At 28.6% G+C, this 20318-nt stretch overlaps 1 protein-coding gene across 1 annotated transcript in view; it reads left to right on the top strand.

The window, feature by feature from the left end:
- The window catches only part of LOC112684890 (helicostatins-like), a 46008-nt gene extending 29124 nt beyond the window's left edge, over positions 1 to 16884 (top strand). The window contains exons 2-3 of the mRNA XM_025556610.1: positions 7317 to 7790; positions 16298 to 16884. Of these exons, the coding sequence (XP_025412395.1) occupies positions 7323 to 7790; positions 16298 to 16597 (768 nt within the window). The 5' untranslated portion in view covers positions 7317 to 7322 and the 3' untranslated portion in view covers positions 16598 to 16884. The remainder of the gene's footprint in view (positions 1 to 7316; positions 7791 to 16297) is intronic.
- Positions 16885 to 20318: the final 3434 nt, after the last annotated feature.

The following is a 20318-nucleotide window of genomic DNA, read 5'->3' on the forward strand; positions in this document are numbered from 1 at the left end:
TTGCTGGAATAAAAAAAATGGGAAATCTGGCCTTTAAACACCAATAGTAATAACTTTTATAGAAACCCACGAAATGAAATAATTTATTTGCTGTGGCCGCAAGGCCGTATCTGAGAGGGGGGTCCAAGGTGTCTGGACACCCCCTGAAATTTCTTCAATATTTTACGAATGTTTAAAATTTAATTATAATTAATTCATATAGATATAAATAAAAAAATAAATATAATTTCATATTGATTTTAATTATTTGGTAATTTATTTAGTTTAAAAAAATAAATAGTATTATTTTAGTAGTTAAACCCAATAATATATATTATGAACACTAAAAATGTAATAAATATCACCTAAATTAAATTTAAATTTATCCATTACCTATAATGTTATCTATTATTAAAAAATAAGCAGTCAAAATCAAATATCATCAAACATAAAAATTATTGTAATATGATTTTTCAAGTTATAAAATGAAATGTTTTTTTTTTTAATTGATTCAAATCGACATATTATAACAGTCATCTTTAATAATTAAATTAATATCATGAACACTAAATTTAAAGTTGTTTCGTTCATAATTTAGTATGATTATATTTCAAGCTTTGGAATTTGGGCTAAACTAATTCATACGAAACTGTGTAATATACATTTTAAAGAGGTCGGTCATAAAGCGAACGAGATGTACACATCAGACTTCTTAACAGTGGTTTTTATGTTTTACATTTTTCTTGTTGAAACGAAAGTATTTTCTTGTGGATTATATACACATAAAAAAGTTATATTTTGCTCAACGGATAAAATGTGCAGAAAATGAGTTATGGGCGGAATAATATCATGGAAACACTTTGTGAAAATAAAGAATTCAAATATTGCAGTATGGTTATATTTTTAAAGTTTTTTTTTTTTTTACTTCTAAGTACATTTTATTTAATAAATCTGTAAAATGATTACGCTCCAAGTTAGTTTTTTTAAAATACAAACTATCTCAATAGAAAAACTGAAGAATGAATAACATTATGTTTCTCGAATATGAGTAATTTTAATAATAATGTACAAATTATTTCACATAATACTTGATTATTTAATCAAATAGTTATAAATATTTTTAAAATATGAAAATAATTAGTTGATTATAATATTATGTTATTGAAATTATATATAAAACAATAAGTCAAAATGTATTTTTTCGTAAAATGTATATCATTTTTTTTTTTTTTTATGAAATTTATAAATTGAAAATATAACAACAAAAAATCAACAATCAAAACTAATAATTTTCAAACAATGTACATTTTATAAGTATAAAATATTTAAACAATTTATTTCAAGTTTGAAATTTGTTTGGATTTAGTTAATGGTGTATTGTTGAGCATATAATAATAAATTACATTTTTCTTTCGTCAAAATGAATATTCATGGTTGCTTGACCAAATGTTGGAAGGGGCGAGCATCTATCCATCCCGGAATGTGTTATTTATTTTCTGAATTCTACATAGTATATATTCAATTAATTTAATTATTAACTAAAAATACTTCTTACCCATGATTATAATATTTATATAACATTGTTCAACAAAAAAAAAATTTTTGTTTTAAATACATCCTGTTTTATATTTTTCATTATATATCTTCAGATTTACTGAATAATATTGCACGAAACCTAATCACATACAAGTAAACGATATAATAGTGCTGAACATTATTTTGATACACTATATCATATAATGTGCCATATTTATGAGTAACATGATATATTAAACACATACTATAACAATATAGTATTATAATAAATGTGTTATTTATACAATAATATTCAGAAAATAGGATATAGTTATAAAACGTGATGCAATAAAAATAAAAAATTGCAAGCGTGACTTCACAGTCACGTAGAAAAATATGTGTTTATACGTACCTGTTTGAAAATCAAATTCACATTTGTCAATTATTTGGATTTAATATGCAATTTTAATCATTGAAAGTATTTTTATAGTAACTAACTATATTACCTATATCGTACAAATTAAATTTAAATTAAAGTTATCAGAATTGAAATATAATTTTCAAGATTTATATAATAATTATACAATACCAAAAAAATAAATATATATATTTCTGTTTGATGCCATAATTTCTTCTCAATATTCTATTTAAATTTTAGTTTTTTTAGTGAAATATTTTTTAACGATTCGCAAATCATACATTCAAAAATATTTAATAATTATTTTTAAAACAATTTAGCATATTGATACGATATTTTAAAATTATTTTTATCATTTTACGGTTAATTCATATTTTATAATAAATATATACTTTTTTCTCATTCTAAGTGCGCGTTAACATTTTGATTGCTTGAAATATAGTTATGAACGTTATAAAAGTTAAATCGTTTCATAAAGTTCCCGACTCGAAAAAACAATGAGGAACAAAACTTGACTATTATTATAGAATTATATAACAGAAATGACCAAATACAGGAGAGTAAACCTAAAATGCATTGGGGTAAATTCATTACAAGTTAGATACCATTTTAAAAAGAGCTATACAGTTTCATACGCTATTTTACAGTAGGTACCTAATAAATGTTTACAGTTAAGTAATTATTTAGTATTGTCACTTATGTAAAAATGTAAGTCCAAGAAAATTTCATATGTATTTTGTTTCTATAAAATAATTGTTTAGTTAATATCGAACATGTGATTTTTATTTATATTTATATGTTTTGTACACTATTCTATTTATTATTTTGTTTTTTATTTTTTTTAATATCAAAAAGATTCCTAGACCTAACTGATTTTAAACTCGTGTGATGGACTGAATAATACACTTTGATACATAATATATATTTTTCTGAAAAATGTATAATAATAATTCATTTTAGAGCACGCACAATTTATGTTTTGTCACAAAGTATGATATTATTGATACACATTGGCCAATCCTGGTATTCGTGGATGTGTATATATGTGTGTGTATATACATACATATATATACACACACGCTCATTAATCGTATTCCGTTCGAAACGATAAACACGATGATACACGAGTTTCACTGAAAACACATATATTGGATTTAACCCTTTCAGTATCAATAATACAAGTCTGAGTTGTGAAGAAAATTGCCTTTGGGCTGGACCATCTACACGCAATATTGTATAGGTTTTTATTTTGTTTCAACTTTACGATTACATTCACGAGGAACTGAAAATTTGAATATAAGTATACATATATATTATACATATATTATACATTAATAAAATCGAAATACTGGTGTATTTTAAAATGCATTAGAATTCCAATAGTTGGAAGTTTGAGAGGAATAAATACTATTTGAGTGGTCTATAATCCATCTGTAATTGTGAACTGGGACCTCCCAAGTTCTAAATCAAAATATGTAATCGATACTGCATATGACCCTAGAACAATATATTGTAATAACACAGAGCTACGTTAACGGAAACATATTAATACAACCTCCTAGCTTCTAATATTACAATACACGTATACGATTTCGTAATACCAGTGCGTACATCGGATTTAACCCTTTCAATACCACTATAATGTATAATACAAAGAAAATTATCCTTCGTCACACAGACTCAAATTGTTGTAAATATATGCATTTTTTTCAATAATAAACATAAAATTATATAGTTAATTTTACTAAAAATTCACAGCAATTAAACAGAAAAATTTACTTAATCATGAACGATATTACTACTTATAAAATAAAGGGTTATCGGTTAAATTTATAAACAATTACATTTTTTTTTTCTTACAAAATTTGATCCATCAAATAGTGGTATAAATAGTGATAAATAGTGACTATTCCTAAATTATATATCTATATAATATTTGAAAGGAACGCATTTGTTTTAGTGGTAAATAAAAATATAGTGCACATCATATAACTAAAGATTGAATAACATTATTAGTAGCATTAAATGAATGTGCCATAAATCTAATGAAGGTAATTTTTTCTACGAATATATATGTATATATAGTTTTTAATCTATTAAATTATTTAAATCTTATAGCAATAAAAACTGAAGAGATTGCTAAGTAATTTTATCCGATATAATTTAGGTAAAAACAGATAATAATTTTTTTTATTTATTAGAAAAATAATAATTATAATCTATATTTCGTATATATAATTTTGCACAAAAATTATTATTTTTATAACATTTAGAGCTGGTAATTATAGAGTTGAAAAGTACTCAATAATACCACCTAACAGATTATGTATGTTATACGGTTACTATGCAAGACCATTTTAATCTTCTTAAAGGATTGTTGGGAATTACACGATAAGAGAATCGATTTACTATTGGATTTTTATGATAAATTGACATTGAATAGAACGAGAGGAAGTGATCAATTAATTTATTGATGAGATTTTTAAGTGGTTGTGAAGTTTGGCATTTTTGATATACCAAAAAGCAGAGATAGTTTGACGGAGACATATGGACTAGAATGTTTGGATAGTTCTCAAGTTTGGGGGTATTTCGGAAACCCATAACTGGATATCATATGATCACACTTAAAATAACTTTGTGAACTAAAAATTCATTGCTGGTATTACATTTTGAACGAAGAAGTAGGCAAAGCAAATGTAATCTGAAGTTACTTATGTTTTTAAGATGGAATAATGTTTTAATTGTTTTTAATTAATGTTTTTAAACACAGGTTAGTCGTTTATCGAATATGAAACTCAAGTATTTGATTATAGAGTTTGTTGGAGTTATGTTATTGATTAATGAGACCGAAGGACAATCTCTCGGTCTTAATTTAAAAGTGATATAAGATAATTTGGAATAATTTATTTTTAATATATAACATTTAGGCCCGAGCTGGATCATATTTATATGGTTTTTAAATATATCAGATACTGTTTGGGGGTTGTTGTGTGCGGCCAGAATTATTGTGTCATCTGCATAGGTATCTAATAATACGAAGAACGATTTTGGAGTGTCATGTATAAATATAGAATAAAGAAAAGGTGCTATTTCACTAACTTGATTGACAAGTACAGTGATATATTCCAAGTAGCTATTGCTCAATTTAACTGAAAATGTTCAATTTTCAAGGTAGGCCTTAACAATAAAGTAATATGGGGTATGGAGAAATTTTTTAAGTTTGTAAAGAAGACCGTCGCAACATACTCTATCGAAATCTGGGTTATATTATAGGATAACTACGCAATATTACTTAGATTCCATACTTGTGGAGATTAAGTCAACAGTAAGAAGGAATTGGTGGGTGGGTAGTTGAGATTTGGCATTAAATCCGAATTTGTGATTGGGAATCATGTTTGATTTGTCTGACAGTGGTAGTAATCTTTTAAGCAAAATTTTCCAAAGATTTTTGAGAAAGTAGGAATAAGACTAATTGGTCTATAAGACGAAGGATGTTCGCGTGGCTTACTCGGCTTTAAGAAAAGGGATTATATTTAAATGCTTCCAATCTCCTAGGAAATATGATAATCGGAGTAGAGAATTATGAATAAGCGAGAGATATATAATAGATTTATTTGAGAGATTTTAATGATAAGGTTACTAATCAAGTCATGATCTTGAACTTTTTTACAATGTACGAGTTATTTGATAAGAATAGTATGTTTAACCGAGAGAGTTGTAAGAAGAAGAGATTCCAGTGATTGTTCAATAAATTGGAGTTGAGATTTATTTGGACCGAATGTAGTGTGGTTTGGAAACGCTAATGAGGTGGTTAGTAAAGACGTTGACCTTTTCGGTATCAGTAGTGGCTCATGAATTATTGAGTTTCTGAACAAAAAAAAGTGTTTTTTGTGGTTTATTAATTTTTTTGTAGCCTTTCGTAAAATATAAACATATATATTTTATAATACAATAAAATCATATTCCTTTTTAGAAATCGCAAAATGTAAGTTGCATTAACTATAATTTTTTGTATTATGTAAATTGAGAAATAAGTATTTGTTATAATGATGATTATAATAAATTTCATGTGAAACAGCAAAAAAATATAAAATAAAAATAGTATGACTGTGTTTCTCATTAAGCTGCGTTGAATTTAATTCCAAATTTAAAACAAATAATTCATTGCATATAAGATTGTATAATTCATTCTTGAACTTCGTCTTTATTATAGTTACGATCGAATCTCATTTTTTAAGTTTATAGTGATTTCATCGTTTTATCTACTTCAAAATACATGTACCCATATTGTATAATATAGTTATTGATGAAATAGTTGAAGGGTTCATTGTAGTTAACGGATATCTCTATTATGTATCGAAATGTTTTTACATTTACCAATGAAGAAAAATGTTGTCCACCTTTAAGTATAATAATAATGATGTAATATTGTTCGCTGGAAAAGCTAATATCGTATAGATGAAGATATCTGATTTGTAGAATTCAGTGCAATAACAAGATTATATATTTTTAAGCCTCCAGAAAAACTGCGAAACATAGAACTACTTGGTTATTTCCCCGAAGTATTCAATTAACTCTGAATAAATAGTGGTGTCTTAGCTGGAAAATCTGGTGTGAGGAAAATCAGGTTACATACATGGCGATAGATAGGACTGAGAATGTAATGGCCTGTAAAATAACTTAAAAAAATAATTTTATTTTGTAAAGATTTTAAATATTTTAAATTCTAAACGTAGTAAAAAATGTTATTTTCTAAACTTTTAGGTGTAAATCATATTTTGTAAAATTGATTGCGTTTCAACATTAAAATCGTTCGATAATACAATACGAGTACCTCAGTGGCGTATATAGGGGGGGCCTAGTGTGCCACAACCCCCCCTCCCGAAATGTTTTAAAAAAATTAAAAATTATTTTATACGTGTGTTATATTTTAAAGATGCTTTATGATTATTTAGAATTTGCGTCCAACGTCAAATCTTTTTGGAACATTCTGTAAATGAAATTTAGATAAGTACCTACTGTTTCTTGTTAGTAATTCTAAGACAGTAGTGGTAATTTAACTCTGTCCATAGTAGCCCCTCCCGAAAATATTTTCTCTATACGCCACTGGATTACCTACTACTTAACTGGTGGTGGATTGTGTGATGTTTTAATAAAAATCATGTAGACAAGCATGTAAAAATCTTAAAATTTAATATCGTCTTTGAATTTTTAAACTTAAAATTAAGCATTAAAATCTGTCAAAAGCTCTGATAAATAAATGAATAAGAAATCAAAAAAAAAATCTTAAACAAATAAATCTAATAGATAAATGTAATACATAAATTTTGGCGCTCTTATTACAATATTATATACGCGTAACCCTACCGAAAACCGGCTGTAATGCGCGTTTTGTCGTTTCCAGGGCGAAATGCATAATAGTTGTTGCGTGTGGATTGTCGTGATCGCTGCAGCGGTATGCACGGACGCAGTGGTGGGCGCCGATGACAAGATGAACGGCATTAAGAGCCAACAGGAACAACAGCAACAGCAGTCGGACATGATGCGGGCGATGGCCAACGGCGGTAGTGGACGCCAATCGGGCTTGCAGTCAGTGGCGGCGGCCGACGGTGGCTACTTCGCCGACCCGCTAGGCTATCTGGCCAAGCGCGCGCACAACAAGCAGTACGGTTTCGGGCTGGGCAAGCGGCTGTACCGGCAGTACGAGTTCGGGCTGGGCAAACGGTCGGCGTCCAAGCAGTACGGCTTCGGACTGGGCAAACGGGCCGCCCTCAAGCAGTACGAGTTCGGGTTGGGCAAGCGGGCATCGCCGACGTTCTACAGCTTTGGTCTGGGCCGGCGCGCGTTGCCGCAGTACAGCTTCGGACTCGGGAAAAGAGTGAGCGCACGATATTTACCCGATAGGGACGAAACGCACCCGGGGTCCAGCGGCGATGTTCAAGTGCAATTATTCTAGGATGGTCAGATAATTTAATTAAAAGAAACCCCAGACAATAAATTCGAACTTAGCCTAATCGTCCTATTTAACCATAACTACTTAATTTTTTTATGTTAAAATTTTTTACTGGTGGGTTTTTTCATCATTACGAAATTTTAAATACAGTATACATATTTTTCTACTTCAAAACGACATAGTGACAGGTCACATTTTTTAACCTTTATCTTCAACTGTCATCGTGTATTTTTGCGTGTTGTGGACGTTCTTCAGAAACGAGTGATTTTTTTATAATTTCCTCGTAAAATTCCATGCAACTTAATCAAAACATATGGTTTAAGTTGCATGGAATTTTACGAGGAAATTACGAGATAAAAATCACTCGTTTCTGAAGAACGTCCACAACACGCAAAAATACACGATGACAGCTGAAGATAAAGGTTAAACAATTTTACCTGTCACTATGTCGTTTTGAAGTACAAAAATATGTATACTGTATTTAAAATGTCGTAATGATGAAACCCACCAGTAAAAAATTTTAACATAAAAATATTAAGCAGTTATTAAGAAAGTTATTTGATTAACCATATGTTTTGATAATCAAATAACTTTCTACAGTTGTTACATTCACGAACGTCGATCCAAGTGGAAGCCATTAATGAAAACACTCGTTCTATTGATGTATTTTAATCCGGTGATAATAATAATAATAATAATAATTGAAAAAATAAGTTAAATTCCGAGACATTATTATGTTGATAGCTAAACCCCGTAACAACGCCTTGTCCCAAAAAAGTTTTTTATGGGCATAGGGACATGAATTCCTAAGCCGGTAACGTCCCAGAAAATCCGGGACGAATGACCACCTTAAATTATTCCAAAGGCATATCAGATCCCGTCGCGTTCAGTTCATTTATTTAAAAAAAATTGTTTTAATGATTTCGTGTTGAGCTAATTATTTTTACGGGGATCAAAAGTAATTAAAAGAGAACATTTAATCATTTTTTGATTAATGTTTCAATTAAATATTTCGCGGTCATCATTTAACTGTATCTTAATCATTCATACTTTTGAAAATAAAACGAATTAATAGTTAATTTAATCATACCCCTTCTGAAATATAATGATAATTAATGTTGGTTAGAGTTTCATTTATTACAGTTAATAACGCTTGAATGAAACCAGGAAGTAAAATATCAAAATACTAAAATTACATTAATTTATTCGAATTCATATATATTTAAATTTATTTACCTCTATTCTGTAAGAATCATAAAAAAGAAAGCTATTTATTGGTCTATACGTTGAAAATAAATTAAAAGTGTTAATATAGTCAGTGTGAAAAATTTGTAAGATTAACATTTTAACAATGATTAATACCAGGGCTTAAAACCAGTAAAAAACCGTAAATTTGAGAACCGAAAACCGATAACCGCTTTTAGTTTTGGAGAGCTAGAAGCGATTATTGGTTATTGGTAATCAAGGTTAATATCTAAATATTAACATCAAAGCGATAACTTCGTATTTTCAATCCCGATTTTATAACCAAAACCTATTCTCGATCAAAATAACTAACGGTTTTTTCGTGTTATTAATACTTAATAATGTCATGATTACATTATACTATTATTATTATAGTTGAATTCAATTTTCCAGCTATTTTTAAATATTTTTCCCCAATTAATGGCCGTCGAGTATTGCTTATATATATATATGTTACCAGAAAAGATGAAAATTCAGGAATTGTCAGTATATCCTAGTCATTGTTGACAATGATTGGAAAGGTTAGGCAATGTTGGATATTTCGTAGTTTTATCAACATTTTCGTATTATATTAGGCAATGTTATAAATCCGCATTTAAACAAATATCAACACTGCTTTATTGGTGATCGATCTGATTATGGAACATTCAAGTCTTCATGAAATATATATTAATTTTAAATGACGAACATTTTTTTAAATTTTTTGTGGTGTTACGAACGGAGCCCTAGGCAAACCATTGCGGAGTACCAAAGGCTTCGTGGAGCACAGTTTGGATACCGCTGTACAGGATTATATAATTCCAAGTGTCATAATAATTTACCACGTAACAATAAAGATTAATATTATGATTTATTCTAAATAGCTAATAACTTATTAGTAATAAGTATTAAAATATATTAAATTAATTTTTAATGTTATTATCAATGCCTTCTTTTATTAGGAATTGTTATCAATGACTAGGTATTGACATTAATTCCTTACTAAATCAGGCATTATTGTTATTGGCTAGTCATTGTCAACACGGACTGATTGTCATCTTTTCCGGTAACATATATATATATATATACATATGATATTCGCAAAAGATAAGCAACAAAAGATAAGCAATACTCGACAGCCATTAATATATATATTAAATATATAGATTATAGATATCGTCATAAACGTCGTCGTCGTGGCGTGTTGATTCCTATTACGAATTAATAGGTAGCTTATTATTTATATTTTAATATTGTTGTTTTAATATCTGCTCATCCAGGTTTTGAGGTACTGTATTATATACAATATAACCAAAAATTCCTGTGGCAATGTATCAATCTTAGTGTTATCTTAGAAAATAATTATATTTAATTTCGGTTTTTTACCGTTATGAATAAGAAAATTATAACAATAAAATTTTTTTATGCAATTTAGTTTTTTGGTTATCATTATCTTGAACATAATATGTTTTAAATTTTAAAGCAGTTTGAAAAAATAAATATTGAAATTGAGTAAAATCAATCAAATTAAAGCATATTAAGTTTTTGATTTTGTAATAATAAAATTTACATTATCAATCCACGAATCGCCTAAATAAACTGTTTTAAAAATATGATAAAAAATTGAAAAATATGATTTTTAAAAACCGGTAACCGATTACCAAAAAACCTTATCATCGGCTTTTAAACGATTAACGGTTATTGTAGTATTTGAAATATCCTTAAAAAAATGGTTACCGGTTACCATAATATTAAAATTAAACGATAACCGATTACTGGTCTTAAAAAATTTTCAGCTCCTACCGGAGCCGATTACCAACTTTATTGGGAATGGTTTTAAGCCCTGATTAATACTTAAAGATATTAATTAGATATTCTGCTGGTAAGAACTAAGTTAATTTTCACGATTGATCTTTATATATACATACATATTACTTAAATAACAAAGCGAAATTAGTAGAAATAAAGATTTCCAAAAGAAAATAGCGTCAAGATTGTTGACCTTTCCAATCAGATATACATGACGAATTTTTATAAGAACTCGATTCGAATAAGATTTCATTTTTTCTCTCCATACCTATTGAATGAAATATAATAATGATTTTAAAAATTGAAGCTACACCCGCTGATTGTAAAACCTTACTTTTTATTCGATAGGATAAGATTTAACCAGTGCTAAGATTTAAAAATGAACAAAATAAACTTTAAATTACTCTTTTAATGGATTGTTTTGGAATTATTACAATGGACGGCATAAACATACTAAGTTATATCCCAACTGCGGATGTATGACCTCATGTTAAACATTTCAATTTTTGAACACAATAAAAAACCAAACTGTCGTAAAAATATAAATTCACTGCTATTACCACTATAGTTTTTAGTTATTCTTATTTTTAACGCTAAGTCCTTGACCGATAATGTATTCTCAACGAAAGCAAATTTTTTCTATAAGATAAAAAATATGCTTAAATATTTTACCCATTCATAATAACTACAAACATATCCAATACATTTTCATTAACATATTCATCCATAAATGATACAGATGCATTATACTGTTTTTGGATTTATTTTTGAATTAATATTTTAAGTATATTTACTTTAATATCCAAATTTTATCGTTTAAATTTTCGATTTTAAAATAATAAAGGTTTTTACTATTAAAAAAAAAAAATTAATTATGTGGGCGTAATAATTAATTTAGTAATACTTTATATTCATAGTTTTAGATGTTTCGGTAAGATTTAACTTTTTCAAATGTTCATCTCCTACCAATATTAAACTGCACTTTTGTAACGCACATACACGTATATAACTTTTAACAATAAGCCCATTCAATGCAGCATTATAATACATTAAAACTGAGACCATTATATTATGCTAATAACCGTACTAGTAGATGTATTAATTTAGTCATTGTTTTCGTTTAGATACCCTTGATAATAGTTAAATAGTTAAATAGTTAACAGTTAAGACTAGTTTGCTGTATTATTTATAATTAAAAAAAATTGCATTAATATTTGCTCGTTGCTCCATTTAAGATAATTTTTTAGTTTTTGATATTATTATAATAATAAACTATTTGTCCACGGAATTAGATATCAAAAACTTGATGTGCATTTACAGAGGAGTATTATACATAATTTTATTTTAAAAAATTACCATACCCTAGCATAAGAAACTTAACTATGGTCAATTTATGATAATAATAAGGTATGAAAGAATGTAGAATTTTATATATCCAAACACAAAATAATTTCTTTTTCTACAGAAATTTGATCACGAAACGAATGTTAAGGTACACACAATCACAATTCGTAGTACAATTCGTATTTTTCGGACACGTATCGCTTTTATGATCGCAACCCCGTGTAGGTACGGAGTTCGATCGTATAATAAGTTGCTGCTTTTATACTCTAGCACACACACTAACACAAATATAGTCATAATATATATGCGTAAAAGGTGTAAAAATCTAATTTTACCCGTGAGAAGTTTTCAATGTAGAAAAGATGCTCGAGCTGTTATAACGACATCTTAATGCACCCACCTTGATATTAACATATGATAGATAAATGATAAAAAACCGAATTATGTTTTTCGCGTGGATATGAATAAGAGCGCATAACGTCGTAATGCCACCACATATTCTGTAATGTGACTGACTCGGAGCAATCTCATAAACGTAAAAATAGCGATTCACCGTCATCTAGAGAGTACCAAAAAGGTTTGACGGGAGTAGTCGTTGTTATTATTATTATTATTATTATTGTTACACACGTACAGTGATATGCATTGAATAATGACACTCTGACCGAACTAGAGTATACATAATAAATAATTTTCTTCGTCAAATGTTTATTTCTTGATGTCATACATAAATCAGTATTATCGATATTTCAAGTCGATATAGTATAATGATTATACGAACTGACGACTGTGTGAAAAAAAGATGTTTGTTTTTTCTAAACGTAAGGTTCAAATCTCATATGCATCGTTGGATGAATAAATAAACATTATTAGATTTAAGTAGACTGACTGTATAATGATGATAGATGTTTAATAAATAATTTGATCATTTTTTTCAACATGTACAAAACTATGTAAATAATATCAAATATTATCCTACAATCGTTTCTGTTTTTGTTCATAAAATTAGTTATTTTGTTTTATCTCTTACCCTAATTTTTTACCTAGTGAAAAATTTCAAAATATTTGCGTCCTTTAAATTTTTAATTTTTTATATATTTCAAATGTTGGAATACATATATTATGATTATTTTCATTATTATTTCCGATAGTAGAACCACTCAATTTACATTTTAAACCTACCTTTTTTTACGATGATCGTCACTTTTAATATTAAAAATCGATATGATTACTACTAAAAAGAAAAAAATACACCCAAAACTAGTATCTTATTGAACACTTTTTATTATTATTATTTTTTTTTATAGAAGTTTGACTTGTTTTTTTGTATTAAATAAAATAACGGCTTATATATGGTATTGTGTTTTACAGCTAAAATATAAATAAAAATATTTTATTGCATGATAAAATCGAAAGTCCAACCAAATTATACTATATATCCTATACTAATATGATATCCAATTCCTACATATTATATTACATCGATTTTTGTTAAGAAACTCTATAATGTGCGTACAGTTTTCAAGTTTATACCACGTTTACGAATAACACGTATTAGTAAAATAAGTATATTAAAAATTAAAATATATAATTTTTCTTTTATTCACTTAATGGTTTAATAACGTGTTGACCTATTTAATTTATAATTTGATATTTAGTGTGAGATGAGTTGACACAATTTGTCCTAAAAAATGTTTGCAGTCATTTTGGCATATATGATTTATGAATTCAAGTATATACAAACAACGCATGTGTGGAATAATGAATTCATGAATGCGCCACTGCATAGAAGTAACCATGCAGGAAATAATGACTATCAAAAAAAATCCCGTTGTTCTATATTGTAATATACCTTTATTACAATGTTTTTATAAAACGCGTCACATATTTTCACAATGAGATAATTAGGGCATATCACTCAAAATATAAGAGTTCGCAAATTTACCTCACACAATCAAATAAAGATAAAATAATAACTGCTATGATAGTTATACACGAATGTGTTTTATAAAAAAAAAAGATTATTATCAAAAAATGATTAACATTTTTTTAAATTTTTACTTATGAGAGCATATCCATATTTCTCACCAACAAAACAGGAAAAATATATCGAGATTCGATATACTAACATACTTGTAAAACAAATAATTTCTTGGCTAGTATACTTTCTAAATGGTTGTAATGATTGAATAATTACTTCATCAGGCTACTCATCAAAAAATCTAAAAAAAAAAAATGCAAGACATATAGTTATTTTATAGATACTCTCATTTACTTATTTTTACACAATTTTTATCACTCATTTACTTATAAACATATCAAATTAAGTCTGAATACTTTCAACTATTGAACTTAACTTTAAAATAAATTAAAAAATTATTTTAAATATGAAAAAAAAATCAATTAATACTTAAAGTACATATGTTTCTGAACTTAAGTAAATGTACAAATTACAACTTGCCATTTGATCTTATCACTAGGATTTTGAATAAATGAGTAAAGATTGAAGAATCGATTATTCCAATATTCTCTTTACTAAGTAGAAGTATTTTTTATTTCATATAACTCAGTTGAAGGCATCATTTCGGAAAAATATTTGTCAGTACAAGTTTTGTCTCTTTATTTTCTCATGTGTCATCTTAGAGGAAATAAAGTTTTCTTTGTAATAAATTGAGAAGTTTAAAAATAACAGTTCAGTTAAAATACCGCAGACGTATTGCATTATATTTATTGAATAAGTATAGGTACCTATCTATATTTGTTTTCGTAATTTTCAAAATGATTTTCTTAAAATAAAACAACGGAAAAGGGATTCAACACTACACTCATCATTTGTGAATGTCTATATAGTCGATTAAAAAAAATATTATTTAATTTATTTAGTCAATTAAAAAAACCTACCCATTTTACAATTAAATATACTATTTAACACATTAAGATAAATTACCAACAACAAAAGAGTTGAAACAGTAAGGGAATTGGTTAAATGAAAATAATAAATAAATCAATCATTCAACAACGACGATATTTGATATATAATTTCAGTTTCATTGATAATTATCAAAACAAAAAATTATTGAGTTTGAATAAACTATTATTTTTTGTTATTGTCATATAATGTATCATTAATTATCCAGTACTAATACCACGACAATGACGACGATGATAATATACAAGTATATAAACATGTATAACGTGACATAACAGTAACAATTTCGTGTTTGTGCATGCAATTTTATACGTGATATTGATTTCATATCTAATATATTATAAATCTATTATTACTAAAAATAATTATACATGTAATTATAATCTATATAAGCTAATTATAATTAAAGATCAAGTTCTAGAAAGAAAAAGTTCAAAAAGTGTTTATAGTTAGTTTGAAACTTTCATGGGTTAATAGAGTATCATTCCTTTCCTAGAATATTTTCGTGTATGCAGTAGTGCACCGATGTTTCGAATACGCCAGAACTATAGAAATTGGAACATCTTCAAAGCACGTGTTCCCAGGGCCATCGATGTTATGAAAGCAATAATCGCTTAGTTGTTTCCGATCTGTAATGCGTTATCGCTGACCGTGATATTGTTCGACAATTTTGTGCGCACACGCTGCTTTCTCTTTTGTACATTTTGTCAAATAAAATAAAATCAAGTAACTGTGTTGACATTTTCATAACTTGACAGTTATTATGTAATAGATTATCGACTAGGAAATATTGGTCAAGCAGAGATATTAATAATGCACGGTGATTGCCAATTACAGAGTTATTAATTACCATGTAGGTACTACGAATGATTATGTGCATATTTACAGTCACGATGACTGCAACGTAAAATACGAGTTTCAAAAATTCTCTAGAAAACCATAGTTCATCAACGTAGGTGATCGATATAGCGTTTACAACGACCTAAACAGGTAGTTCTTTACAACATTTGATCCCCCACTGAAGAGTTTATTTCTGAATAGAATTGAAAAGCTAAAAAAAAATATTAAAAATTTATCTCCCCAGCCAGTACGCTGATAACAATTGTTGTTTACGTGCGATCAACAGGTGTCTCACCCGTCGTACTTGAGCGTGGACGACCGGGAATCGGACTACACTTACAACGACTTGTCGGAGGAGAAGAAAAGGACGGCGGACGACATGGGCCAAGGTCAGCGATTCGCTTTCGGACTGGGCAAGCGGGGTGCGGAGTGGGACGACGACGGTAACACGGCACTCATGTGGCACCCGGCAGTGAGGCGGGCTCGTCTTCAGTACGGCTTCGGTTTAGGCAAACGATCCGATGACTACGACGCGACGAGTAGCGAATACCCGGATCCGCAATTGGATGATGGTGACATCAATTAAAAAAAAAAAAGAAATACAATAAGAAGAAAACCGAAAAATAAAATTTAAAAATAAAAACATAATTCAAAATTCGAGAATTTCCCTTCTAAACAATACATATACACACACGCATCTGCACAAACACAACACATACAAACGCACACATATGCAGTCACACACACACACACGCGCGCGCGCGCGCACTCATAGACTATATGTAAGAGAATAAAAGGTAACCAAAAAATATTACATACATATTGCAGAAGTGTATAATAATAATATTAAATAAACAAGTAATACAGTCCGAAGATTATTATTATTTTTATTATTTTTATTATTTTTTTGATGAACATTAGAAGAGTTTTACAATGATAATAACAATTACGACGACAACGGCGATAGAGATGATGTTCACGTCACATAAACGTGACAATTATCAATACCGTCGAGTTTATTACAATTATTATTATTATTTTTACTATAAATATTATAATTATCATATACTGTTACAACTATATTATTATATTAGGTACGTAATATGTATTATTTTGTCGATTTTCGATTTGTGTTACACCGTGGATTTCGAAATGTTTAAAAATACAATATTAACAATATCAACTGTATCAACATACCTCTTTCACTTTTTCTCTATCCTATAAATAAAACTATAAATTCGCTGTAGTTTTAAAAATAATATATTATGTGCACCTTCACTTAAAATTCACGTTTTGACGTTTCTGAAAATGCAACGCGCTCTCGACAGTATCACCGATCCACGCGCTTTCACGTACCTATTTTGCCTATCTCCAACGCCGTTCCACGCATAACTGTCGACCGCGATTATTCCCATCACTTCAGGTCATTACATAAAATTTGTAATTTTTCTTACTACACACTAAATTTAAAATAAATGTATTGAAGCCTATGACATAATTTTCGAATAAGGATTAGTCTTTACATCAATTTAAGTTTATCATAGAAATAATGTATTTTTTCTGTATTTATTATAAACTAATTAAACGATATTTATGTACACAAGTCACTGTATTTTTGCGACTCCTATGAATAAGATTTAATTACACATTTTAAAATTTGGTTATATACAATTTACTTGCTGTGCTACACAAAGCGCATCGATAGCACTCATAATTAAGGTCCTATACTTGAGTGCTGCACCTTATATATTACACGTGTAGTGAGTGTACATCATGTAAACAAATTAAACAACGCGTGCACACGGTATGTACACTAAAGGCATTATTTCGGTACAAAAATAAACTCAATTTAATCGATGTATTTTAATATTTATCATAATTTGCTTGTGAACTATAATAATCGTAATAGAGCATTTTTAGATTCCAGAATTCGAATGATGTAAGAGATTTTCAGGAGCGGTTAACGTGTTCACGGAGAACAAATCAAAATCTAAATGTCAACATAACATTCATAACTAGCGTAACGTATACTGATATAAAAAAAATTAAGCACCAGTAAAATTATAAAATACTGAATGAAACTGTTTTTTTTATTTATAGAAGTGAATGATATAGAGGAAATAAGTTCCTCGAATAACATCAATTGGTATGAGTAGAGATACTGGTATACGTGCGCATACCTTAAACGTAAAATATCTTAAATATAGTTATTTTATTGCATCACTCAGTGCGTTTTAACTTAATAAAACAACGTGTCGCCATCGTATACATTACTCGTATTATATTCATGTCAGTTCGAACATAATATTCATAAATAAAAACGCACATTTATATTATTATTATCATACACATTCACATCCCAAAGTTCCGTATATTATGTAATTTTGTTTTTTTTGATTTTACATTTTTCCTCCTTCAAAGCATAATAAACCAACCATGTTTTTTTTTTACTGGAACAACTAAGGGATTTAATAAGTTTTACTACCACCGGGAACAGAATTACGAATTAAGAAAAAATAGAAACATACGATTATTTTATATATATATATATATATTTCTATTGTTGTGGGTTTACAATTATATTTATTAACTTAATAATAACCAAGAAACAACGATTCAAAGAAAGAGGCATAGAGCGCTGCGTTTCAGTAATATTTAGAAACGAGTAACATGCACCAACAGCACCAAACACCCCCAGTTCAACTAAGAACGGGAGACTCAAATCAAGATGACCAAGAACAATCTGCTCCACTTTACCCAAAGTTTTTTTTTTTTTTTTTATTAAAAAAGACTTACAATCTGTATTTGAAAAACAACACAATAAGTAAATAAAAAATGTATACAATATTATTACATAATGGAATAGCTTGATGAGGGAGGCTATCCATTGATAGAACCCTTCAGAGCGTGATTTAAATTAATTTAGGAGGTCGCGACACCAACGTCTTTTCAAACGGCGATGAGGGTTTTTGGGTAGTGTACGCAAGGATAAGTGTAAGATGAGTGAGTTTTGATGGTGTTGTAATTTTGAATGAAATTTTGTATAGTATTTTTTGACTATTTGGTCTACTGTATCTATTTTTAAGTCCTTATGTAATTCCTTATTAGTTATGTACCGAGGGGCTGAAGCAATAAGACGAAGTGAGATTGATTGGAAGGAATGAATGGATTGAGTTTGGGATGGTTTGGCGTAACCCCAGATTTGCATATCGTAACCCCAGATAGGCCTTAATAGAGATTTGTTTAAAATTGTTTTATTGTGGATTGATAATTTGGATTTAAATATCGGGCGAAGCATATGTAGACGGTTATTTAGTGTTTTGCTTTTAAGTGGAGGCCCCAGGTTAGGCGTTGATCAAGTTTAATTCCTAGGTATTTTATCTGTGAGGTTGTGAAGAAGTCCACTCCTTGCAATTTCAGTGATGAAGAATCTTTTTTACACAAAGTAAATACTACATGGAAGGATTTTTCCGGGTTGATTTTGATTCGCCACTGGGTAACCCAGGTATTTATTGGATCATGATGGATTTACAGGTCTGAAGAAGTTAGTATGGGGTCTTTATTGAAAGAAAGTATAGCCGTATCATCAGAGTATGTTGCTGTATTAGCTACTTTGGGAATGTCTGATGTATATATGTTGAATAAATCGGGGGCTAGGTCACTCCCTTGGGAGACTCCGGCTTGTATAGGGTAGTATGAGGAGATCGAGTTTCCTTGTCTGACTTCAAATAACCTATTGCATAGGTAGGAATGAATGATTAAATAGTAGGGCGCTGGAAGAAAAAGTTTTAGCTTGTATAGGAGCCCGATATGCCAAACTCAATCGAACGCCTTTGCAAAATCTAAAAAGACTCCCGGGCAGAATTCCTTATTTTCAAATGAGGTTGCAATTTGTCTGAGAGTCTATGAATTTGATTTTTTGTTGTGTGATTTGTTCTGAATCCGAATTGTGAGTTAGGTATTATGTTATGGGATCTAATTATGAGTCTAATTCTTTTTAGTACATTTTTATCGAATAATTTTGCTAGTGTTGGGAGAAGACTTATCGGCCTATAAGAGGTTGTTAAATTTTTATATTTCAGAGGTTTGTGTATCAGGATTATTATAGAGAATTTCCACGTTAGAGAAAAATAAGAAAGTCCTAGCATCGAGTTATAAATTAATGTGAGGAGAATTAGTGTTTTGTTTGGTAGGTGCTTCAGTATTTTGTTTGAGATTAGGTCATAACCCGGCGACTTCCCTATTTTTAATTTATTTATTATATATTAAATTATTATATTATATATTATTTATTATATAATTCGTTT

Source organism: Sipha flava, unplaced genomic scaffold, assembly GCF_003268045.1.
Source record: "Sipha flava isolate LNK unplaced genomic scaffold, YSA_version1 258_pilon_pilon, whole genome shotgun sequence".
Taxonomy (NCBI): domain Eukaryota; kingdom Metazoa; phylum Arthropoda; class Insecta; order Hemiptera; family Aphididae; genus Sipha; species Sipha flava.